Consider the following 19,730-nt stretch of genomic DNA (forward strand, 5'->3'; position numbering starts at 1 on the left):
ATGCGAACCGATGAACCGGTTTCAAAATGTGACTGAACAAAATGTGTTATTTTTCACACCCTACAACTTTTGTTTCAAGCTTTTTTCTCGGTCTTCAATTTTTATGTAATTTTTGTTAACTGGTTGCAAATTAATAAACCGGTTTCAAAAAATTCATATCACGTTTTTGTCGCCTTAATGTGTAGAATACATTGGCCCATAAAAAACCAGTTTGAATTTTTTGACCAAACCGGTTTTTCAATTTGTGCACACTCCGATGCATGGGCCTGGAATTTTCAAGGTCACTTTTGAAAGCCCTTATTTTTTTCTACTAAACGCCGCTTCATTTATCTCGCAAGCTCTTTCCACTTAAAAATAAAAGCCACCGAGCACTACTTTTGTGTCATACTGTAGATAGGTAGGTACTTGTAGGTGCATACATTTCAAAATTTTCGTCAAAATTGGAGAATTTCCAAAATAATTTTTTTTTTCAAATAAAAATCCCCACAGCCAATGTTTTTATTTTTGACCAATAATTTTTTTGATTTAAAAATTATGTTATCTACTCTCACATTGGCAATTGTCAAAACTTGTGCAAAAAACATTTTTTATTTTTTCTCAAAATTTTGGAGTTTGACTTCAAAAATTTTTGAAGTGATATCTATATTTTTCAAAATTTTCTGACTTTTTTGTAGGTAGGTATTACTTGGAGAAACTTTTTAGAAAATTTTCGTGTCCCTAAATCGAAAATTTATTTTGGAAATCAAGATGAAAAACATGCCCATTTGAGCATATCTTCAAATTCGAAAATGAAACTTTGAGTAAACCTTTAAAAAAATCTGCTCAACGAAGTTAGGTAATACTCCTTCTCAAATAACGAAATTTTTCAATTTTCATTCGTAAGATTCTTCTCAGGTCTTAAAGGGTTTAGGATCAAATCAAACCTTCTTTGGGAATATTTGTGGCTCTGTTAAATCTGACGTTTTCAAACACCACTGGAACTTCGGAATATAATTCTCCTCTCATTAAACTGATCGTTTCCCAAGCCAGCATCTGCATAGTACGAAAAATGGACTCCAGTTAGAAAATATGTATTGTAGGTAGTACGATATAATATTGAGGATAAAAATTGCCTGATCCGTTTACCAAATATCCAGTAGCAGGATACAGATTCCTTCCATCGACAACGTGACCAGATAGATACTCGAGTTCGTCATCTTTCAATGAAATAACCACAGAACGTTCTCCGGATTTGATTTTTTCTTGCATTTGATACGAAGTAACGTACCAATCTTCGCTATGCTCCCATCTAACCAAAGGAGCGATCATAGGTGTACCACGACTGACTGGGAATTCAACGGCGGGATATAAATTGGCCAAATTGAAATTGCCGCCAGCTTCGTATATTCTGAAAATACCCATACGATTAGAAAATTCGTTCAATTTATACCTATCTAGTGTAGATATGTGACTAGAGGAAGAATTGGGCGAAACTTACTTTCCCAAAGCTGCTAGTAAGAATTCCGAATTATCGGGATGATTCCTCAAAGTTAAAGGTATATTGATAACGTCCTTTTTCAAGGATCGTTTTAAGATGGCTTGTAGAAGACCATGGGGAGCGATTTCGATAGCTATGGCGTTAGCTGGAACGTTATGAGAGGCTTCTTCGAAGTACACTGAGCTGAGAAGGTTGTTGGTGTGGTATTCGGCGGACGAGTATTTGGCTTTTTCTTTATTCCAGTCGGCTTCCAGGTTCGATGAACTTATCCATTTGCTTGAACGTAGTTTGGGTTCGGGGATGATCTAAGAGAGAATAGGAAAATTCTTCGTTAAAAATGTTGTTAAAGTTACTCGATGATTCATTCCAACGCAATTCGATCGTGGTTTCAAAGTCATGATTACTTTTGGCACTTCCAAATAAATTTGAAATTTTTGGAGAAAATTGCAAACTCGCTGAAGGCTCAAGAGTGGCCCCAAAACAGGTAGTTTTCTTAGTAAAGAGGGGAGGGGAGGAGAGGGAGTGGTCGAAATAAAGCAATTATTCACATTACTCAGTTTAATTGTGTTTTTAAAAAAATATTTTTTAGAAAAAATCGGAAAATCACCATTTATTGTTCTTTTTTAATTTTTTTAATTTTCAAAAATTCATCCAAAATCCAAAAATGAACTTCGGCACCCAAAATTTTGGCTACGTGGATTTGGAGTGTCTAAAGAGAGGAGAGAAAGTGAAAAAATTTCGAACTACCGAAAAAATAAAATAACGTATTAGCATTTTTAGGTTTTTGAAGTCGCTGATTCTGACTTTGAAATCCATTCGAAAATCAAATTTGAGTCTTCCAGAGAAAATTTTGGCCCTAAAATTTCGAAAATGTAATCAATCTCGAGTTTGGGTCGAAATCGGATTCAGAAACCAGAATCAGAGTCCATAAAAACGAACCTTTCAATACCAAATTTGCTGTTTTTAAAGATGTTTATCTTCAAGCCTTTTATTATTGGGGCCTGTGGGGGGACTCAGGATTGATTTTGTGGTCAAATGAGGTTTAAAATCGAAATCAGCGCCCTTGAAAACCTTCACTTCGATACCATATTGCATTTTTCACAAGTTTGGATCCCAAGCACTCATCATAGAGGCTCAATTGTGATTTTGATGTCGAATTATTGAATTCAGAATAAGAATAAGCGATACGAAAAATCTACAATTTTGATAGCCAAATTATATTTCTCAAAATTTTGGGTCCAAATTTTCATCCAGAGGGCTTATTTTGGTTTAAAGGTCAAACTTGGTTACAGAATTGGAACCAGCAGTCTCAAAAACTTGTATTTTGGTACCCAAATGGCATTTTTCCCAATTTTGGGCCCCATCTTTTATCCAAGGTTCGAGATGAAGAGGCTTAATTTTGATTTAGGGATCAAAGTGATGTCAGAATTAGAGTCAGGGCCTTCGAAAATCTAAATTTCAATACCCAGATTGCATTTTTCAGAATTTTGGGCCTCAGAAGCCTTCATCAAAGGGGGCCAAATTTTGGTTTTTGGGTCAACCTGGTCATAAAATCAGAATCAGCTCCCTCAAAAACCTGTAAGTATTTCAATACACACATTACATTTTTTATAATTTTGGGCCCCAGCGCCCCTCCAAGGGTCGGGAGGGGGGGTCAATTTTGGTTTTGGGATCAAACTGATATCAGAATTAGAATCAGGGCCCTCAAAAACCTAAATTCCAATATCCATATTGCATTTTTCAGAATTTTGGACCTCAATCCTTTATCAAAAGGGGGCCAAATTTTGGTTTTTGGGTCAACCTGGTCATAAAATCAGAATCAGCCCCCTCAAAAAACCTGTACTTCAATACACATATTACGTTTCTCGTGATTTTGGGCACCAGCACCCTTCTAAGGCTCGAGGGGGGGGAGTTCAATTTTGGTTTTGGGATCAAACTGACATCAGAATTAGAATCAGGGCCCTCGAAAACCTAAATTGCAACACCCATATTGCATTTTTCAGAATTTTGGACCTCAAGCCCCCATAAAAAGGGTCTCAAGATTAGTTTTTGAGTCAACCTGCTCACAAAATCAAAATCAGCTCCCTCAAAAACGTGCATTTTGATTACATTTTTCACAATTTTGGGCCCCAGCTATTTTTTGCAGAAGACTCGAGGAGAAGGGGTTCAATTTTGATTTTGGGATCAAACTGATATCAGAATTAGAATCAGGGCCATAGAAAACCTAAATTTCAATACCCATATTGCATTTTTCAGAATTTTGGACCTCAAGCCTTCATCAAAAGAGGTCTCAATTTTGATTTTTGAGCCAACCTGCTCACAAAATCAGAATCAGCTCGCTCAAAAACGTGCATTTCGATTGCATGTTTTCACTATTTTGGGCCCCAGCTACATATTTTTTTAGAAGGCTCGAGGAGAAGGGGTTCAATTTTGATTTTGGGATCAAACTGATATCAGAATTTGAATCAGGACTCCCAAAAACCTAAATTTCTGTACTCCTATTGCATTTTTCAGAATTCTGGCCCCTAAGCCCTCATCAAGGGGGCTCAATTTTGAATTTAGGGTCAACCTGGGTCACAGAATCAGAATCAGCTCCCTCAAAACCCTGTATCTCGATACCCTCGTTGTGTTTTTCATTTCTTCAAGGCCCAAGTTCTCTACGAGGATGCCCAATTTTGAGTTTAGGGTCAAATTAATTTCAAAATTGGAAAAAGTGCTCTTGATGTTGATTCTTGAAAACCGATATTTCGAGAGTCTCTACTTTGGAAATTTCATCGAATGGTAATTCTTACGTAATTACAGTCCAATTTCGAAACTCGAGCTTTCAATTGAAAACTTCAGATGTCAACTCGAGTCATGATTTTTTTTTTGGTCGATTTGATATGGAAAAATAGCTCGTCTAGATAGGTAAGTGCCTACCTTTCTCAAATACGACATAAGTTTCGGAGCAGCATCAGCGATATATCTGCTGTGATAAGCGATATTGGACACTTTAACTTCTCGGGCGAAAATACCCTTTTCTTGAAGCGATGTAACGAATTTCTTAACAGATTCCGAAGGACCAGATACCGTACAGCTTTCTGGACCATTATGGCAAGCAATATCGATATCCGAAGGTACCAAATGTCTCGCAGTATCGTATCCCACACCTGGTAACAAAATCCACATCTGTTTCAAAAATGATCTAACAAAAAATACTACCTACAGTTTTTTATGGACGTACCAATCGAAGCCATAGATCCGTGAATAAATTCAGTCTCCAGGGAAGCTAAACCTCTATAGTAAGCGGCCAGGATCATTTGTTCGGCTGTAAAGCATTCGTCAGCGTAGGCACAACCTAATTCTCCTACAGAGTGTCCAATAATACCGTCTGGTTTTAATCCAATAGCTCTCAGTAGATCGACAAGAGCGATCTAGAAAGAAAAATCCAAGTTCAATTATAAAAACTTATCACACATTTTATTTGAGGATAAAATATTGAAAAAAATTAATAAGTAGGTACCTGGATGGCGGCAATACCGACGAAAGAATTTAAAATATTGTCGAAAGTCTTAGGATCATTATTGGTGATGATTCGGATCAAATCGACTCCTTTCGGTTTCAGTGTTTGGTGACTTTTTTGGACGGATTCGGCGAAAACTGGGATTTTCATGAGATCTTTGCCCATTCCAGGCCATTGGGAACCCATTCCAGCGAAAACGAACCAAATTGGTCTTCTTTCTCCGGGGAAATACTGAAGAAAAAATGACACAAGGTTGAGAATTTTTTTTTTTAATACAAGGCGATTAATATGTATAACGACTTGAGTACACACTTCGATATGTCTGACTGGTTCAGGTTGGCTTTCTTTCTTTAAAATTGTATATCCACGGTAAATATGGCCGGGGATATCTTCGCTGTGAACTTCGTGAAGCAGTCTAACGAATTCTGCATCCAATGTTCTGTTTTCTAACTGTTAAAAAATGTATCAAATTATCAATAGTTGCCTATACTGATCTCCTTATCGAGAAACTGGACCAATTGGACCATCTTTTTAATTTTTATCACCACAAAATGGACTTACATCGGTTAAAATGACATCAACGGCTTCTTCGGTACGACCAGAAGTGCATACCAAACGTGGTAAATCATCCAAAGGCGTGCCATTATCGACCTTATTTTTTGGATTCGAACTTAACAAAACGTGGCAATTGGCACCACCGAATCCGAAACTGTTAACTCCGGCTAATCCTCCTTCCCAAGGAGTTGGTTCAGTTACGACCTAAAAATGAGAAAAATTTCGAATAAGGTACATTTTTGTGGAAAAATTGAAATTTGGTTTACCAAAAATTGTCATATTTACGGTAATTTTTCCTGTATGGAAAGCTTCGATATCGGAACGAAGTGTTTTCAAGTTGATATTAGGTGGAATCATTCCAAGTTCGAAGGCGAGTACGACTTTGGTCACACTGCATAAACCGGATCCAGGTTCTGAGTGACCGATATTCGATTTAACCGAGCCGATTTTCAGGGGAGTGGTACGTCCTGGGCAGAATACCTGTTCTAAAGCATTGACTTCTTCGGGATCACCGACCTAGAGCAGAAAAAAATAATTAATCAATGAAGAAATACAGATAAAAAGAGATAATCGAAGATTGTACTCGAATTTTTCTCAAAAAAAGTAACTTTAATAGACCAAAAAATAAGGAAGAAGTGACCAAAAAATTTTTAATGTAAACAAAAAGAAACTAGGTAACGAAAACCTCACTAGCAGCTTTCTTCAAAAAACATGATATGAGGAAATATGCCTTCATCGCCTTAGAGATGATTAAAAGAAGCATCGCCGTAGCGATGATTAAAATAATAACTCCCTTAAACTGCAAGTATGGTAATGTGATAACTCCTACTACATCGCTACTCCTACTACAGTGGAACCTCGATAACTTGAAGCTGAAGGGAAAGGAGTTGACTTCGAGTTATCGGAGTTTTCGAGATAACGAGGTGAATTTTGCATTGAGTCTTATGGGGAGTTGAAGACACAGACCTTCGAGTTATGTACAGAGGTTTTCGAGTTAACGGAGTTCGAGTTATCGCGATTCCACTGTACTATGTTTTGATAACAATTCAATGTCATCAATATCCGCGGCAAGCGCATTGAAGGATGCACCTACGACTATAAATAGAGCAACACGGCCACGAGCCAAACTAGTTGTATTTCCAAATAAGATGCATTTCCAATTAAGTTGAATTTAATAGATCTTGAATTAGATCGTCGCGAAGGTCGGTTCTTGGTCTCAGGCTAGTATCCTAAAACGAAAATGATCGCTTAAGCAACAACTAAGCACCGGATTGTTGGTTGCTTAGCCAATAAGCTAGCGTCCTGCATTGCTTAGCCATTGCCTAACTTTAAGCAATGGTTTTAGGCAGAGCTGTGGGACCGAAACTAACCCGAAACCGGAACCGATTGAATCCCGATTCAAATCCGATCCCAAAATCAATCCCGAAACCGAAACCGTTATTTTTCTTGATCCCAAAACCGAAAAAATCCCGAAACCGATATAATTTCGAACCCGAAACAATCCCGAAACAGAAACAAAATCGTTTTGGTTTCGGGATTTCAATTTTTTCCTTTTTTCCGCGATTTTATTGTGAAAAATGGTCATTTTACATCATTTATTGTAAATCATTCAGATTAAAATAAAAATTACTCGACGAATTCAGCAAAACATGCTCTTAAAACGTTAAAATAATCACTCCATTGGATTTTTCACGTCAAAACCTCCCATTTTTTGGACCCCTGCAAGGTCTATTAGTGAATTTGGGCTTAAAATTGGTTGAAATGAAAATCCCGAAACCGAAACCGATTCAACCCGGAACCGAAACAAATTTTTCAATCCCAAAACGAATCCTGAAACCGAAATAAAAATTTGAATTACAAATCCCAAAACAAATTCAAACCCGAAATGAAAAAATTTCAATCCCGAAACCGAAATCCAATCCCGAAATCGTTTCGGTCCCACAGCTCTGGTTTTAGGATACCAGCCTCAAAGTGTATTTATGTATGTTAGAAGCGGATGAGTACCCACTACTGGGTTACTCATCCCCTATTTCTCCGATGTCGCCCACTTTATCAAGTGGATAATTCCGTTTCTTTCGTGATTAAAATAATGATCATATTTAGTCGCGTTTACTCTGGGTATTTCTCTGATCCTGCCGGCCATCGGAAATACTTCTCGTCAGAAAAGGTACTTCGTGTAATTCATTTCTGCCGATGGGCCTAGTATTAGTGAGCCCCCCTGAAAGAGGCAGAAAACGTGGACAGTATGTGTGCCTGGTGAGTAAGTCACCATATATTCCGAAATTGTGTACAGTTTCACAGGGTATGTAATTACCGCCTATTTTCCATTAAAGTATATTAATTATAGTCTAATTTATTAACGCGCGTCGTAAAATAGAAAGCCAGAGCTTTTATTTATTATAAAATGACCCTATAGTTATTTTATACTCTATGACCTTTTGATGTGTATTTTTTAATATTATTTCTGATTAACAATAAACATATCATCACTTTCGTGTAAATAGTATGAGCTTTATTGGTAATTGGAGATTATTGCTGTGAAGGGTAGATGGTATGACTGAAACCTCTCCAAGTATTGAGCTATCCTGGGCAAGGTTAATATTCCCTACCTAAGGGAATATTTCTTAACTTAATCACGTAGGTAGGAATTCAGGTAATTTCTCTCTTACCAAGTTATGCTAGATCTCACTCTATCAAACACAAAAAAATCATCAAAATTAGAATAAGTAAAAACCATTTTTGTAAAAACTAGCGAAAGCTCAAAACATAGAGAGGGAGTCCATCGAAATCGAAATAGGGAGGAACAAAATTTAATCTTTTATCCAAAATCATTTTAAAAATTTAACACAAAAAATGTACCAATTTTAAAAGATTTCATAAATAAGAAGAATCATAGGACAGGAAACAGATTGGGATCAGTGGTAAAGTGGGGGGGGGAGATTGAAATCCAAATTTGGGAAAATTATGTTTAGCGAAGATCATTTTAAAAATTTGAATACAAAAAATGCATTGGGCTTCAAACAGAAAAAAATCCTCAAATTCACGATAAAAATACATCACAACTTGACAAAAATTCACACACATTTCAAAAAAAAAAAAAAAAATACAACAGAATTATTGAAATTGGAAAAAAATGACCAAAACAGGAAGCAAAGGAAAGATCAAGATCTGGAGAGAAACAAATTAGTCAAAGAATAATGTTGAGGAAAAACCTGTGCATGATCTTTTAAAATCAAAATCATAAGTTCCTAAGAATAAAACTCAAAAACGAAATTCAAAATGAAAAAAACATCTCCAAAAATCTGCTAAAAAAAAGGTTGAAAAAAATCACGACAATTCCAGAATAAAAATTCGATTAAACTTCACAGAAATTTAGCCGCAAAAAAAACATGAAAATTCGTGGAAAATCGTCGAAAACTTGGAAAATAGAATCTATGTGAATTCAAAAAGGAATGAAACGTGAAAAAAAATTTAAAAAACTTCCCAAAAAATCAAAATAAAACCATCAAATTTCTTCAAGCCCAAAACAAACTCTCAAAAACTAAAAAAAAAAAACTATAAAAGGGGGAATTTCGTAAACATTTAGGCAGAAAAAAAATTACTTAAATTTGGGACAAAATTAGAAGAAAATTTTACAAAAATGACGAAAATTTAAGAAAAAACGTTTCGCCGAAATTAAGAACAAAAATTTAGACAAAAAAGCCAATCGACGAAGTTCAACAAAAATTCGTGGAAATGATGAAAATTGAAAACTCTAAAAATGATTTAGTCCAGAAAAAATCACTGAAAATTCAGAACAGACACAGACACTCACAAGAATTAAAAGTTCAAATTCGGTAAAAAATCAAAACCAATTTGAGCAAAATCATCGAAAAATTTCAAGAAAAACTCAAGAGAATTCAAGAGAGAAAAATAATCTGAACTTGGAAAAAAACGATTGAAAGAGATAGGAAATTTGGAGGACGATTCCCCATAACTTCGAGGGAAGGGGAAAGGAAAGAGGGATCAACGAATGAATGGTATCAAGATGCAAAAAAATACACCTCAAAAGGTGAAAATGAAAAAAAAAACTCACCAATGGCAAAAATTTTTAGGAAATAGTAACTTTTGAAAGAAGAAAAATGACAATTCCACAAAAAATTAAGCAAAAAAATTACTAGTTTTTTTAGAGCACGAGACTCGAAAAAAGAACTGTTGAAATAAAAAAGAAAAATCAGTCAAAATTAAGGCAAAAAAATAACCATAATTTAGAACAAAACTAAAATCGTGAAAATTTATTGTTAAAAAGTCTGTCAAAATTGGAGATTACTTCACCAAAATTTGAAAAGAAAAAAAAATAGAAATTCCAGGAAAATCATCGAAAAACTAAAAAAAGAGAACTTGCGAAAATTCAAAAGAATAATACCCGTCAAAATTGGGAAAAAACGATAAAAACTTGAAAGAAAAATCACCAAATCGTGCAAAAAAAAACTCACAAAATTCAAAAAAGTCGACGAACAAATTTTGACTAAAATTAGATCAATAAAATCACACAAGTTTAAGGGAAAATTTTTACGAAAAAATCGAAAGAACTCGATCGAGGTGATAACATTCGGCAAAAATTCAGGCGAAAAAAAATCATCATAATTTAGAACAAAATCATGGAAAAATTATTTTGGAAAAAAACCAAAAAAATTCAAGGTGTAGGTAAAAATTAATCAAAACAGGAGAAAATCCACCAAAAAACATTGAGAAATTCAGAAATAATAAATCAGGTGTAATACTTCTTAAAATTAAAAAAAATCTAACAAGGGAACCTCTTGAGGTGTCACCCTTCGATTTGAACAGGACCGCGATTTTTGGAAAGAGCATAGTCTAAAACCCCCATACCCAAATTTTCAGCTGCCCAAGTTCATTTTTCGATTTTTGGCGAATTTTTGAAAATTCAAAATTGACTGTTTTGGGCGATTTATGTTTTTTTTAAAAGTACGTAGGCTACTTGATCAGTAAAAATGGTTAAAATAAGTCCCAAAACTAATATTATTTAACCAAATCCAGCGCGATTTTTCAATTTCTCCAGAATTTTGAATTTGCTCCAGAAGGCGTGAATATGAAGTTGGGCAGCTAAAAATCGAGTTGTATATTACACTCGACCTGTTTAACGAGTTTATCCACATTTGAGCCGATTTTGAGAGTGACACATCAAAAGTGGCTTTTTGACCAGCTTTTTTCAAAATTAAAAAATCCAAAAAATCGAAAGTTTCCCGTTTGTGTGGAAATTTTTGAAATTCACGCGAATCGCTGTATTTTGTCCAAAACTAACCCGGAAAAGCAATGAGACCATTCAATTTTTTTTCGAAAATTGTGGTTATTAATTTTGAAAAAAAAAGGAAATTTTGCAACCAACATTTTAAAAAAGTGACCAACTCATTAATTTAGTTAGTTGAAAAGTAACCGAGTACAATCTCTGAGATAATGGACCTGAGAATAATACCTTTGTACCGGTTCCATGAGCTTCTACAAAGTTCAATGTGTTTGGTTTGACTTCACATTCTTCGTAGAACTCTTCCAGAAGTCTTTTTTGCATGAGACCGGAAGGGTAAGTGATACCTTGTTCTTTATACCCATCGCAGTTGGTTTTAGCGTGAACGACTCTAGCGTAGACTCTACGAGAGTCTTTCATTTTTTGTAAAAATGCCACCGCCACAGTTTCCGAACGACAATAACCGTTCGCTGAAAAGAGGAAAATCGTCAGTATAAAAATACACGTACTTATATGTATAGGTACTAATCAAATCAGAAAATTGCAAAAATAGGTAGGCAGTAGGCACCTGATTCGTCGAAAGATTTGCATTTTCCGTCAGCGCTCAACACACCGAGACGGGCGAATTGAAGAGATACGTAAGGATGTAGACATAAATTACATCCTCCGACGATAGCTGCGTCACAAACTCCGTCTCTGATTGCTTTGTAAGCGTGTTCTAAGGCGTATAAACTCGATGAACAAGCTGAATCTACCGTGTAACTGGGTCCTATAGGTAAGCAAAACACATGCCAGATTTGTTAGTAATGTCACATTGAGTAGTACTCCTTTGAGGTTGTTAAGAATGCTAACCGTTGATGCCCAGCCAGTAGGAAATTCTGTTGGCTAACATGGCTCGAGAACATCCTGTAATACCGAATCCGTCGATTTGGATTTTTTCGTAGAACCAGGTTTTTTCAGATTCGCTGAAGCAAGCTCCGACAAATACTCCGGTTTTCGTTCCTCTCAGTTGTTTTGGGTTGTAACCTGCGCAAAAATCATTTAAATAGGGTTTCGAATATTTACCTACAATATTAGAAGAGCTAAAACGTGCCAAAATAAAATGTGGATGATTTTATCCTTGACTTCGATACCTATATTTATAATACAGAACGTATTCAAATATTTATTTAAACTCCCTCCACCTACCTTCTGCGAAACGAGATATGAAACTACAAAGAAATTAATTCAACGAGATTTCGTGGCAGAGAATTTCAATGATTCGAATTAAATTCAAGTTCAAGACAAACAAAATTATGAATTTGGAGCAGATAAAGTATCTATTTCGAACAAAGATTAAGATCATTTGTTTATATTGATCTTCATGATTCATTCTCCAAGTTTCGGAGGCCTATAATTTGAGCTCATAACAATTCAAATCGTTACATAAAAAGTTCTAATAAATTAGGTACTCGAAATACAGCAAATTTTCCATTGTTGATTAATTTTGGTTTTTGCGTTTTAATATGGCGTGTTGAAACAGGACTTATTGGCTCTCACAATAAGTAGGTATCATTCCAATATTCAGATTTGGAAATTTGCATGAATATTCATCATGCTCGCGTAATTTCACTAGTCCACAGTTCAATCGACAAATGACACGTTTTTTCATAATTATTCGAAAAATTAACTCAATTTTGGGGTCGATATTCGACAAAAACGCTCGAAAAATGTTTTGATGGAAATTTTTGTTTTTTTGATGAAATTTTAACCTATTTTGATAGGTCACACGGTACCCATTAAATTCAGAACAAATGACCCAATTTTGGGCTCGAAATTCTTCAAAATACTCAAAAAAATATTTTCCATGAAATAATTGAATTTTACACTTTTTTAAAAATTCCAAATATCATGATTTATGCACAAATGTGGGATGTAGTCAAATTTTAAAGCTCCCCCTCCCCTTACTTCGAGTAGAAATGAACTATGTATTGTGAAATTATTCAAAAGCGACCTTCAAAATGGAATACAGCTTTGCAAAAAATCCAAATATTTCAACGAAAATTTAGTTTGAGCATTTTTGAAAAATGTTGAGCCTAAAATGGAGTCATGATTTAGATTTTTGAAATTTTCAAAAAATCAAAATGGGTCAAAATTTTACAAAAATTTGAAAAATTTTGAAAAAAAAGAAACTTGAACTTGAAATTGGGCCGTAATTTTCGAGATTTTTGAGAAAATGTCGTGCAACAGTTCGAAATGTCTCAAAATTTCGCAAAAGTTGAATATTTCTTGAGGTTTTTTGAAACATTTTGAGGTCGAAGTTGAATTTATGATTTTTGAGATTTTAGAAAAAAACGCCATTTGACTACAAAATTGGGTTAAAAGTTCGCGAGAAATTCAAATATTGAGATGAAAATATTCGTTGAGCAATTTTGAAGAATGTTGAGCTCAAAATTGAACCATAATTTTAAAGATTGTTGGAAAAGGTCCTATACGTGACCCAACAAAATAAATAAAGTGATTAAAATTTCACGAAAAACAGGAATTTTTCGACCAAAATATTTTTTGAGCATTTTTGAAGAATTTTGAGCCTCAAAATCGGGTCACGGTTTTTGAAATTTTGAAATGATGTCATGTGACATATCAAAATGGGTCAATATTTCACGAGAAATCAAAATATTTGGACGAAAATACATTTTGAGCATTTTTGAAGAATTTTGAGCCTCAAAATCGTATCATGATTTTTGAAATTTTTGAAAAGATGTCATGCAACATATCAAAATGCGTCAAAATTTTACGAAAAATTAAAATATCTGGACGAAAATAAATTTTGAGCATTTTTGAAGAATTTTAAGCATTTTTGAAGAATTTTAAGCTCTAAAATCGTATCATGATTTTTGGAACTCTTCAAAAAAAGGTGTCACGTGACAAAAGAAAACGAATTAATTTATTAAAATTTCACAAAAAACAAAAATTTGTCTCCCAAAATATGTTTTGAGTATTTTTGAAGAATTTTGAGCTACAAAGTTGGGTTATGCGTTTCGAGAATTTCGAAAAAAAAGGTCATAAAGCCTATATCAAATGATGAAATGAGTAACAATTTTGCGAGAAATCAAAATGTTTGGACGAAAATGCATTTTGAGCATTTTTTAAAAATTTTGAGCTATCACGATTTCGGAAATTTTTGAAAAGGTATCATGTGACATATCAAAATGGGTCAAAATTTCACGAAAAATTAAAATATTTGGACGAAATTGCATTACTTTTTGAGCTTTAAAATCGTGTTATGATTTTTATAATTCTTGAAAATTTGTCATGTGACCCAAGAGAATAAATAAATAAACAATAATTTCACAAAAAACACAAATTTTTCAACCAAAATATGCTTTGAGCAATTTTGAAGAATTTTGAGCTCTAAAATTGGATCACGAGTTTCGGGGAATTTCGAAAAAAAAGTTATGCAGCCTATCAAAATGAGTTAAAATTTCGCGAAAAATCAAAATATTCGGTCGAAAATATATTTCGAACATTTTTGAAGAATTTTGAGCCCCAAAATCGAGTTATGATTTTTAAGATTTTGGAAAAAGTGCCATAAAACTCATCAAAATGAGTTAAAATTTCTCGAAAAATTCGAGGATTATGAGGAAGATATTTTTTGAGCAATTTAGAAAAAAGTTTAGCTTAAAATTGAGCCATCATTTTCAATACTTTCAAAAAAATATCACGTGACTGATCAAAATGTTTCAAAATTTGGCGAGAAATTCAAAGATTTCGACGCATAGCAAATGTTTTTTGAGGATTTTTGAAAAATGCTGAGCTCAAAGTTGGGTCATGATTTTCAAGGTTTTTGAAAAAGTGTCATGTGACCTGTCAAAATATGTTGAAATTTTGCGAGAATTCCAAATATCTTGACAAAAATGTATTTAGAGCATTTTAGAAAAATTTTGAGCTTCAAAATCGGATCATGATTTTTGGGATTTTTAAAATTGTGTCATGCGACCAACCAAAATAGGTTGAAATTTCACGAGAAATCCAAATATCTCGATAAAAATGTATTTCGAGCATTTTGAAAAATTTTGAACCTCAAAATCTCATACCTAGTTACCTATTTTTGTGATTTTTGAAAAAGTGTCATGCGACCTATCAAATTGGGTTAAAATTTCGCGAAAAATTCGAATATCTTCACAAAAATGTAATTTGAGCATTTTGAAAAATTTTGATTCTTAAGATCGGATCATGATTTTTGAGATTTTTAAAATAGTGTCATGCGACCTATCAAAATAGGTTAAAATTTTGCGAGAAATCCAAATATCTTGACGAAAATGTATTTTGAGCATTTTTAAAGAATTTTCAACCTCAAAATCTCATAGTTATTTTTGTGATTTTTGAAAAAGTGTCATGCGACCTATCAAAATGGGTTAAAATTTCGCGAAAAATTCGAATATCTTCACAAAAATGTATTTTGAGAATTTTGAAAAATTTTGATCCTTAAGATCGGATCATGATTTATGAGATTTTTAAAATAATGTCATGCGACCTATCAAAATAGGTTAAAATTGCGCGAGAAATTCAAATATCTTGCCAAAAAAATATTTTGAGCATTTTGAAAAATTTTGAGCCCCAGAATTTCATCATGATTTTTGGAATTTTTGAAAAAGTGTCGTGCGACCTATCAAAATAGGTTGAAATTTCGCGAGGAATTTAAATATCTTGACAAAAATTCATTTTGAGCATTTTAAAAAATTTTGAGCCATAAAATCGGATTATGATTTTTGTGATTTTTGAAAAAGTGCCATGTGACCTATCAAAATAGTTTGAAATTTCGCAAAGAAATCCAAATATATTGACGACGAAAATGTATTTTGAGCATTGTAAAGAATTTTAAGCTTTAAAATCATGTCATGATTATTAAAATTTTTTGAAATAGGAGTCATTGTGACCCAACAAAATGAATAAATTAGTTAAAACTTGAAAAACAAAAATTTGTGGACCAAAACACGTTTTGAGCATTTTTGAAGAATTTTTCAACTTCAAAAATGGATCACGAGTTTCGGGGAATTTCGAAAAAAACTATGCAGCTTATCAAAATGAGTTAAAATTTCGCGAAAAATCAAAATCTTCGGACCAATATGTATTTTGAGCATTTTTGAAGAATTTTGAGCCCCAAAATGTGCCACGGTTTTTGGAGTTTTCAAATAAAGTGTCATGCAACCTACCAAAATAAGTTAAAATTTTGCGAGAATCGCAAACATTTCAACGAACAATATGTATTTTGAGTGTTTTTGTAGAATTTTAATCCCCCCAAACTGGATCATGATTTTTGAGATTTTTGACAAAATGTCAAGCAATTTATCAAAATTGATTAAAATTTTGAAAAAAAATCAAAAATTTCAACGAAAATGGTTTTGGAACATTTTTTAGACCAAAATGAGTCATGATTTTTGGGATTCCTGAAAAATCGATCTTTGACCATTCAAAAATTTTAGCAGAAAATCAGAAAAATTTCTATCAAAATACATTTCGGGGCCTTCATAAGAAGTTTGAGCTTAAAATTAGCTCAAATTTTTTGAAAAAAAAGATCACGCAATTTATCAACGTTGGTTGCGGTTGCATACCTACTTTTAAAAAAAATAATTGCTGAAAATTTCTGATTTTCTATGGAAAATTTTGATAAGTCGTTGGACACTTTATAAAATCATGGCTGAAGTTTGGACTTGAAAGTTTACAAAAAACGTCCAAAAAAAGTTTTGATAGGTATTTTAATCCATTTTGACAAGTCGCAGGACAGATTATTCAAAAATCAAGATCCAATTTTGAGCTCGAATTCTTCCAAAATGCTCGAAAAAAAATTCCCATTGAAATAAATAAATCCCTCGCGAAATATTTAGGGGCATTTTGATAGATCGCATGAATCTTTTTCAAGACCCATATCAACAAAAAAAAACCAACTGTAGGTATTTTTTTCTCGGTTTGCAAAAACTCCAGCCAAATTTGATTTATTAGAGCACTTTTTTCCAGTAGGACTGCAGGCTAAGGTACATTTTTTTCATCGATTTTCAAAGGCTATTCAACATACCAGCATCAACAACCGCTTCGTAAGCTTTCTCCAATAATATTCTGGACATAGGATCCATAGTTTGAGCCTGTTTGTAATGGACACCGAAAAACGCAGCGTCGAACTTATTCACCTCGTTTAATTTACCAGTTCTTTGAGGGATTTCAGGATGTTCTGGAAAAACAAGATGAGTCATATTTCAGATTATTGATCATAATTTATAGCACGAGAAAATATGAAGCTCTTGCGCATCGGATTCTTACCTAATTTCCATCTTCTGTCGTCGTCTGAGATTAAATCTTTCTTGGCGAGTAAATTTTCGCCGAAATGTTTAACATTGTCCGAATCGGGGAATACGCCCGATATTCCTGAAATCACAACTTCTTCGCCGGGTTTACATCGAGCTAATTTTCTTCCGGCTTTCAGGGCGATTTCACGATTACGAGCTAATCGGGCAGCTACAACTGGGTCTTTGGTGGTCATGGCTGCTGAAACAGAAACAACAAATTTGATCCAATGAGTAAGTATTTTTTTTTACTTTTCATCTGTCCCAATGTCCCAATGAAAACTTTACCTACCTAATCCTAATGAAATTTTCAAAATATAAGAACAAAACTTTCACACCAATTGGGTTCGGGAAAAAAAATCTCTCAGTCGCAAAAAAATCAACTATTCCGTTCCAACGATTCACGTTATCAATTAACCTACTCAAATTCTGCTACGAATACAATAGAACTCGATGAATGAAATTTCGGAGTCAAAATGTGTCATCAGAAAACCATCCAGAAATGAATTTTTTCATCAAATCACGCAATCCACTCGAGCAAATTCTATGTTTTTATTTACCCCGAGCTTTCCAACATCATTTTCATTTTTATTAAATAAACATTCACGCCCAAATTTATCATAAATAAACAAATAATTAAAAATTTAAGTCGCTCAAACGCTTCGATCGATGAATTTTGAATCGGAACCTGTAAATGTTAATGAAGTACATATTTCTTATGCTAATGGAAGATAGATAGGTACTCGATGAAACGTCATTAATATTCATAATACCGAAATGAATGATCGTTGCATTGATAATGTACTTTTTGGTGTATCAGTAGGGTTCATTGATATTGAAATTTAGAACAGTACTTGGAATCTTTGAGGGAAATAAAACGTATTCATCGAGTTCTCGAAATTGGCGCACGAAATTAAATGATGATTTACGATTGGAATTTTTGTTTCGAAATGATTTTGTAGTCGAATTTTAGATATTCTGGTTCCATGAAAAACAATACAATGATTTCTATTAAAAAAAAAAAAAAAAAAAACTAATAATATTAATAAAAATTCATGCAACAAAACATAAATCGATTTTAGCTTTCACAGCACAAGATGGCAACATCCAAAGTAGGTAACTCGCTGCTCGTACGATAAAGAAAATATTCTCTGTTTTGGGTTGTTATTTAATTTTAAAATTTATAATTGATAAGAATATTCAAGAAGCTTTTCACAGAAAGTATTCTAAATCTTTTTCAAAAGTGAGCCAACAACTTGAAATTTAAATTTAAGAAGATAGGTCTTGAAGTTTTTAGATATTAGAAGAATGGAGATGAGTTCAATGAACTGGTCCTTCGTTCTATTTTCCCATCTGCTTATTTTAGAGTTCAAAACCATCCATCGACGACAGAACTACTCTCTAAAATATTACCTGGCTTGAATATTCTTCTACATCTACAGAATAGAAGCGAAAAAAAATGACATAGAAGAGAATTCTGATTTTCTAATTACTCGATGAAGCACCACGAACATTGCCAGGATGCAGAAGGATCCCAGGAAGCCATTCAAAATTGATAGTTTACCTCATGAAATGATTTTAGATAAATATTACCAAAATTTTTTTATTTATTGTTTGTGCAACTTATTTAAACTCGTGTTCGTTCGTACGTTCGTTCGTTCCAAAAATAAAAAAAAATGTGATCAAATTTCGTTCAACATTATTGGTAAATTGAATGAATTTATCGAGATGAAATTTTTGTTTTAGTTTTAATTTGAGAAAGAGAAGAGAAGATAATGAACGTTTAATCTACCTAATTCATTTCTAAAACAAATAATATTCTGATTTATCATTTGTTTCTGAAAATCAGTTACCTGCCAGCTCGAGTCACGTTTTAGGCACTTTTTCAAACAAAAATTGGTTTAAAAAAATCGACGAAACGTTTCAACATTGAAAAATAATCATCCAAATGAGCTGAGGCAACAATCGAAAACAAATTGTCATACTTTAATATGATTATTTCAGATACTCGTACAACGAAAATGACCTATTCCATATTAAACCCCAATAAAAGTAGGTAGGTAAGTAAACTTAGAAAAATACTAAAAACATCACATACCTGGGTATAATTCCTATAAACGGTCGAAATAGGTAATAAAAAAGAAGGCAAGATGATCCGCCTTCCAAGCAACATAAAACAATTACCTATTTCTTAAACGGATGGTTTATTACCACATCACTGTAAAATTAAAATGCTCGACTAAAAGATACCGCGATGGAATTATGAGCTGATCGCATCGCTCCCCTCTTCGAGTTCCAACAACGATGATAAATACATGAATCGCATTTGCATAAACAACCAAAATCGACTCATTTTTTTAATGAATGCTTTTTCAAATGTAAATTATCGAATGCGTTTCGTATCGCGGAAAAGTATTGTTTTTATTGATACCCATATACTCGTACGTTCGTTCGTTCGTCGTTAGTAGATTAGGAAAAAAAAATAGGAAATTCATCAACGTCAGCATACCGATTAAAAAGAACAATAGAGCCGTTAGAGAGATTGAGACGTAACTTGAGAGCTTATACTCTGAGTGGAAATTTTTCTAGATTGCTCGAATGACCTCGCCGGTTCAAAGATTTTCTCCGGGGATG

The 19,730-nt window shown here is 33.5% G+C and overlaps 1 protein-coding gene across 4 annotated transcripts in view; it reads right to left on the reverse strand.

Moving 5' to 3' along the window:
• The window catches only part of FASN3 (Fatty acid synthase 3), a 40,519-nt gene extending 21,166 nt beyond the window's left edge, over window positions 1-19,353 (reverse strand). Inside the window, exons 1-15 of one of the 4 annotated variants that reach the window (XM_065363721.1) lie at window positions 19,195-19,352; window positions 17,074-17,295; window positions 16,832-16,984; window positions 11,629-11,802; window positions 11,345-11,545; window positions 11,008-11,246; window positions 5,820-6,050; window positions 5,541-5,738; window positions 5,292-5,429; window positions 4,980-5,210; window positions 4,701-4,890; window positions 4,397-4,626; window positions 1,478-1,782; window positions 1,126-1,387; window positions 924-1,032 (exon numbers count right to left, since the gene is read on the reverse strand). In XM_065363721.1, the coding sequence (XP_065219793.1) occupies window positions 924-1,032; window positions 1,126-1,387; window positions 1,478-1,782; window positions 4,397-4,626; window positions 4,701-4,890; window positions 4,980-5,210; window positions 5,292-5,429; window positions 5,541-5,738; window positions 5,820-6,050; window positions 11,008-11,246; window positions 11,345-11,545; window positions 11,629-11,802; window positions 16,832-16,984; window positions 17,074-17,293 (2,881 nt within the window). In that variant the 5' untranslated portion in view covers window positions 17,294-17,295; window positions 19,195-19,352. Of the gene's footprint in view, window positions 1-923; window positions 1,033-1,125; window positions 1,388-1,477; window positions 1,783-4,396; window positions 4,627-4,700; window positions 4,891-4,979; window positions 5,430-5,540; window positions 5,739-5,819; window positions 6,051-11,007; window positions 11,247-11,344; window positions 11,546-11,628; window positions 11,803-16,831; window positions 16,985-17,073; window positions 17,299-17,388; window positions 17,409-19,194 lie in introns of those variants that run through there. The other 3 variants (XM_065363719.1, XM_065363718.1, XM_065363720.1) reach the window with 3 other exon arrangements.
• Window positions 19,354-19,730: the final 377 nt, after the last annotated feature.

Source organism: Planococcus citri, chromosome 4 (genome assembly GCF_950023065.1).
Source record: "Planococcus citri chromosome 4, ihPlaCitr1.1, whole genome shotgun sequence".
NCBI classification, from domain to species: domain Eukaryota; kingdom Metazoa; phylum Arthropoda; class Insecta; order Hemiptera; family Pseudococcidae; genus Planococcus; species Planococcus citri.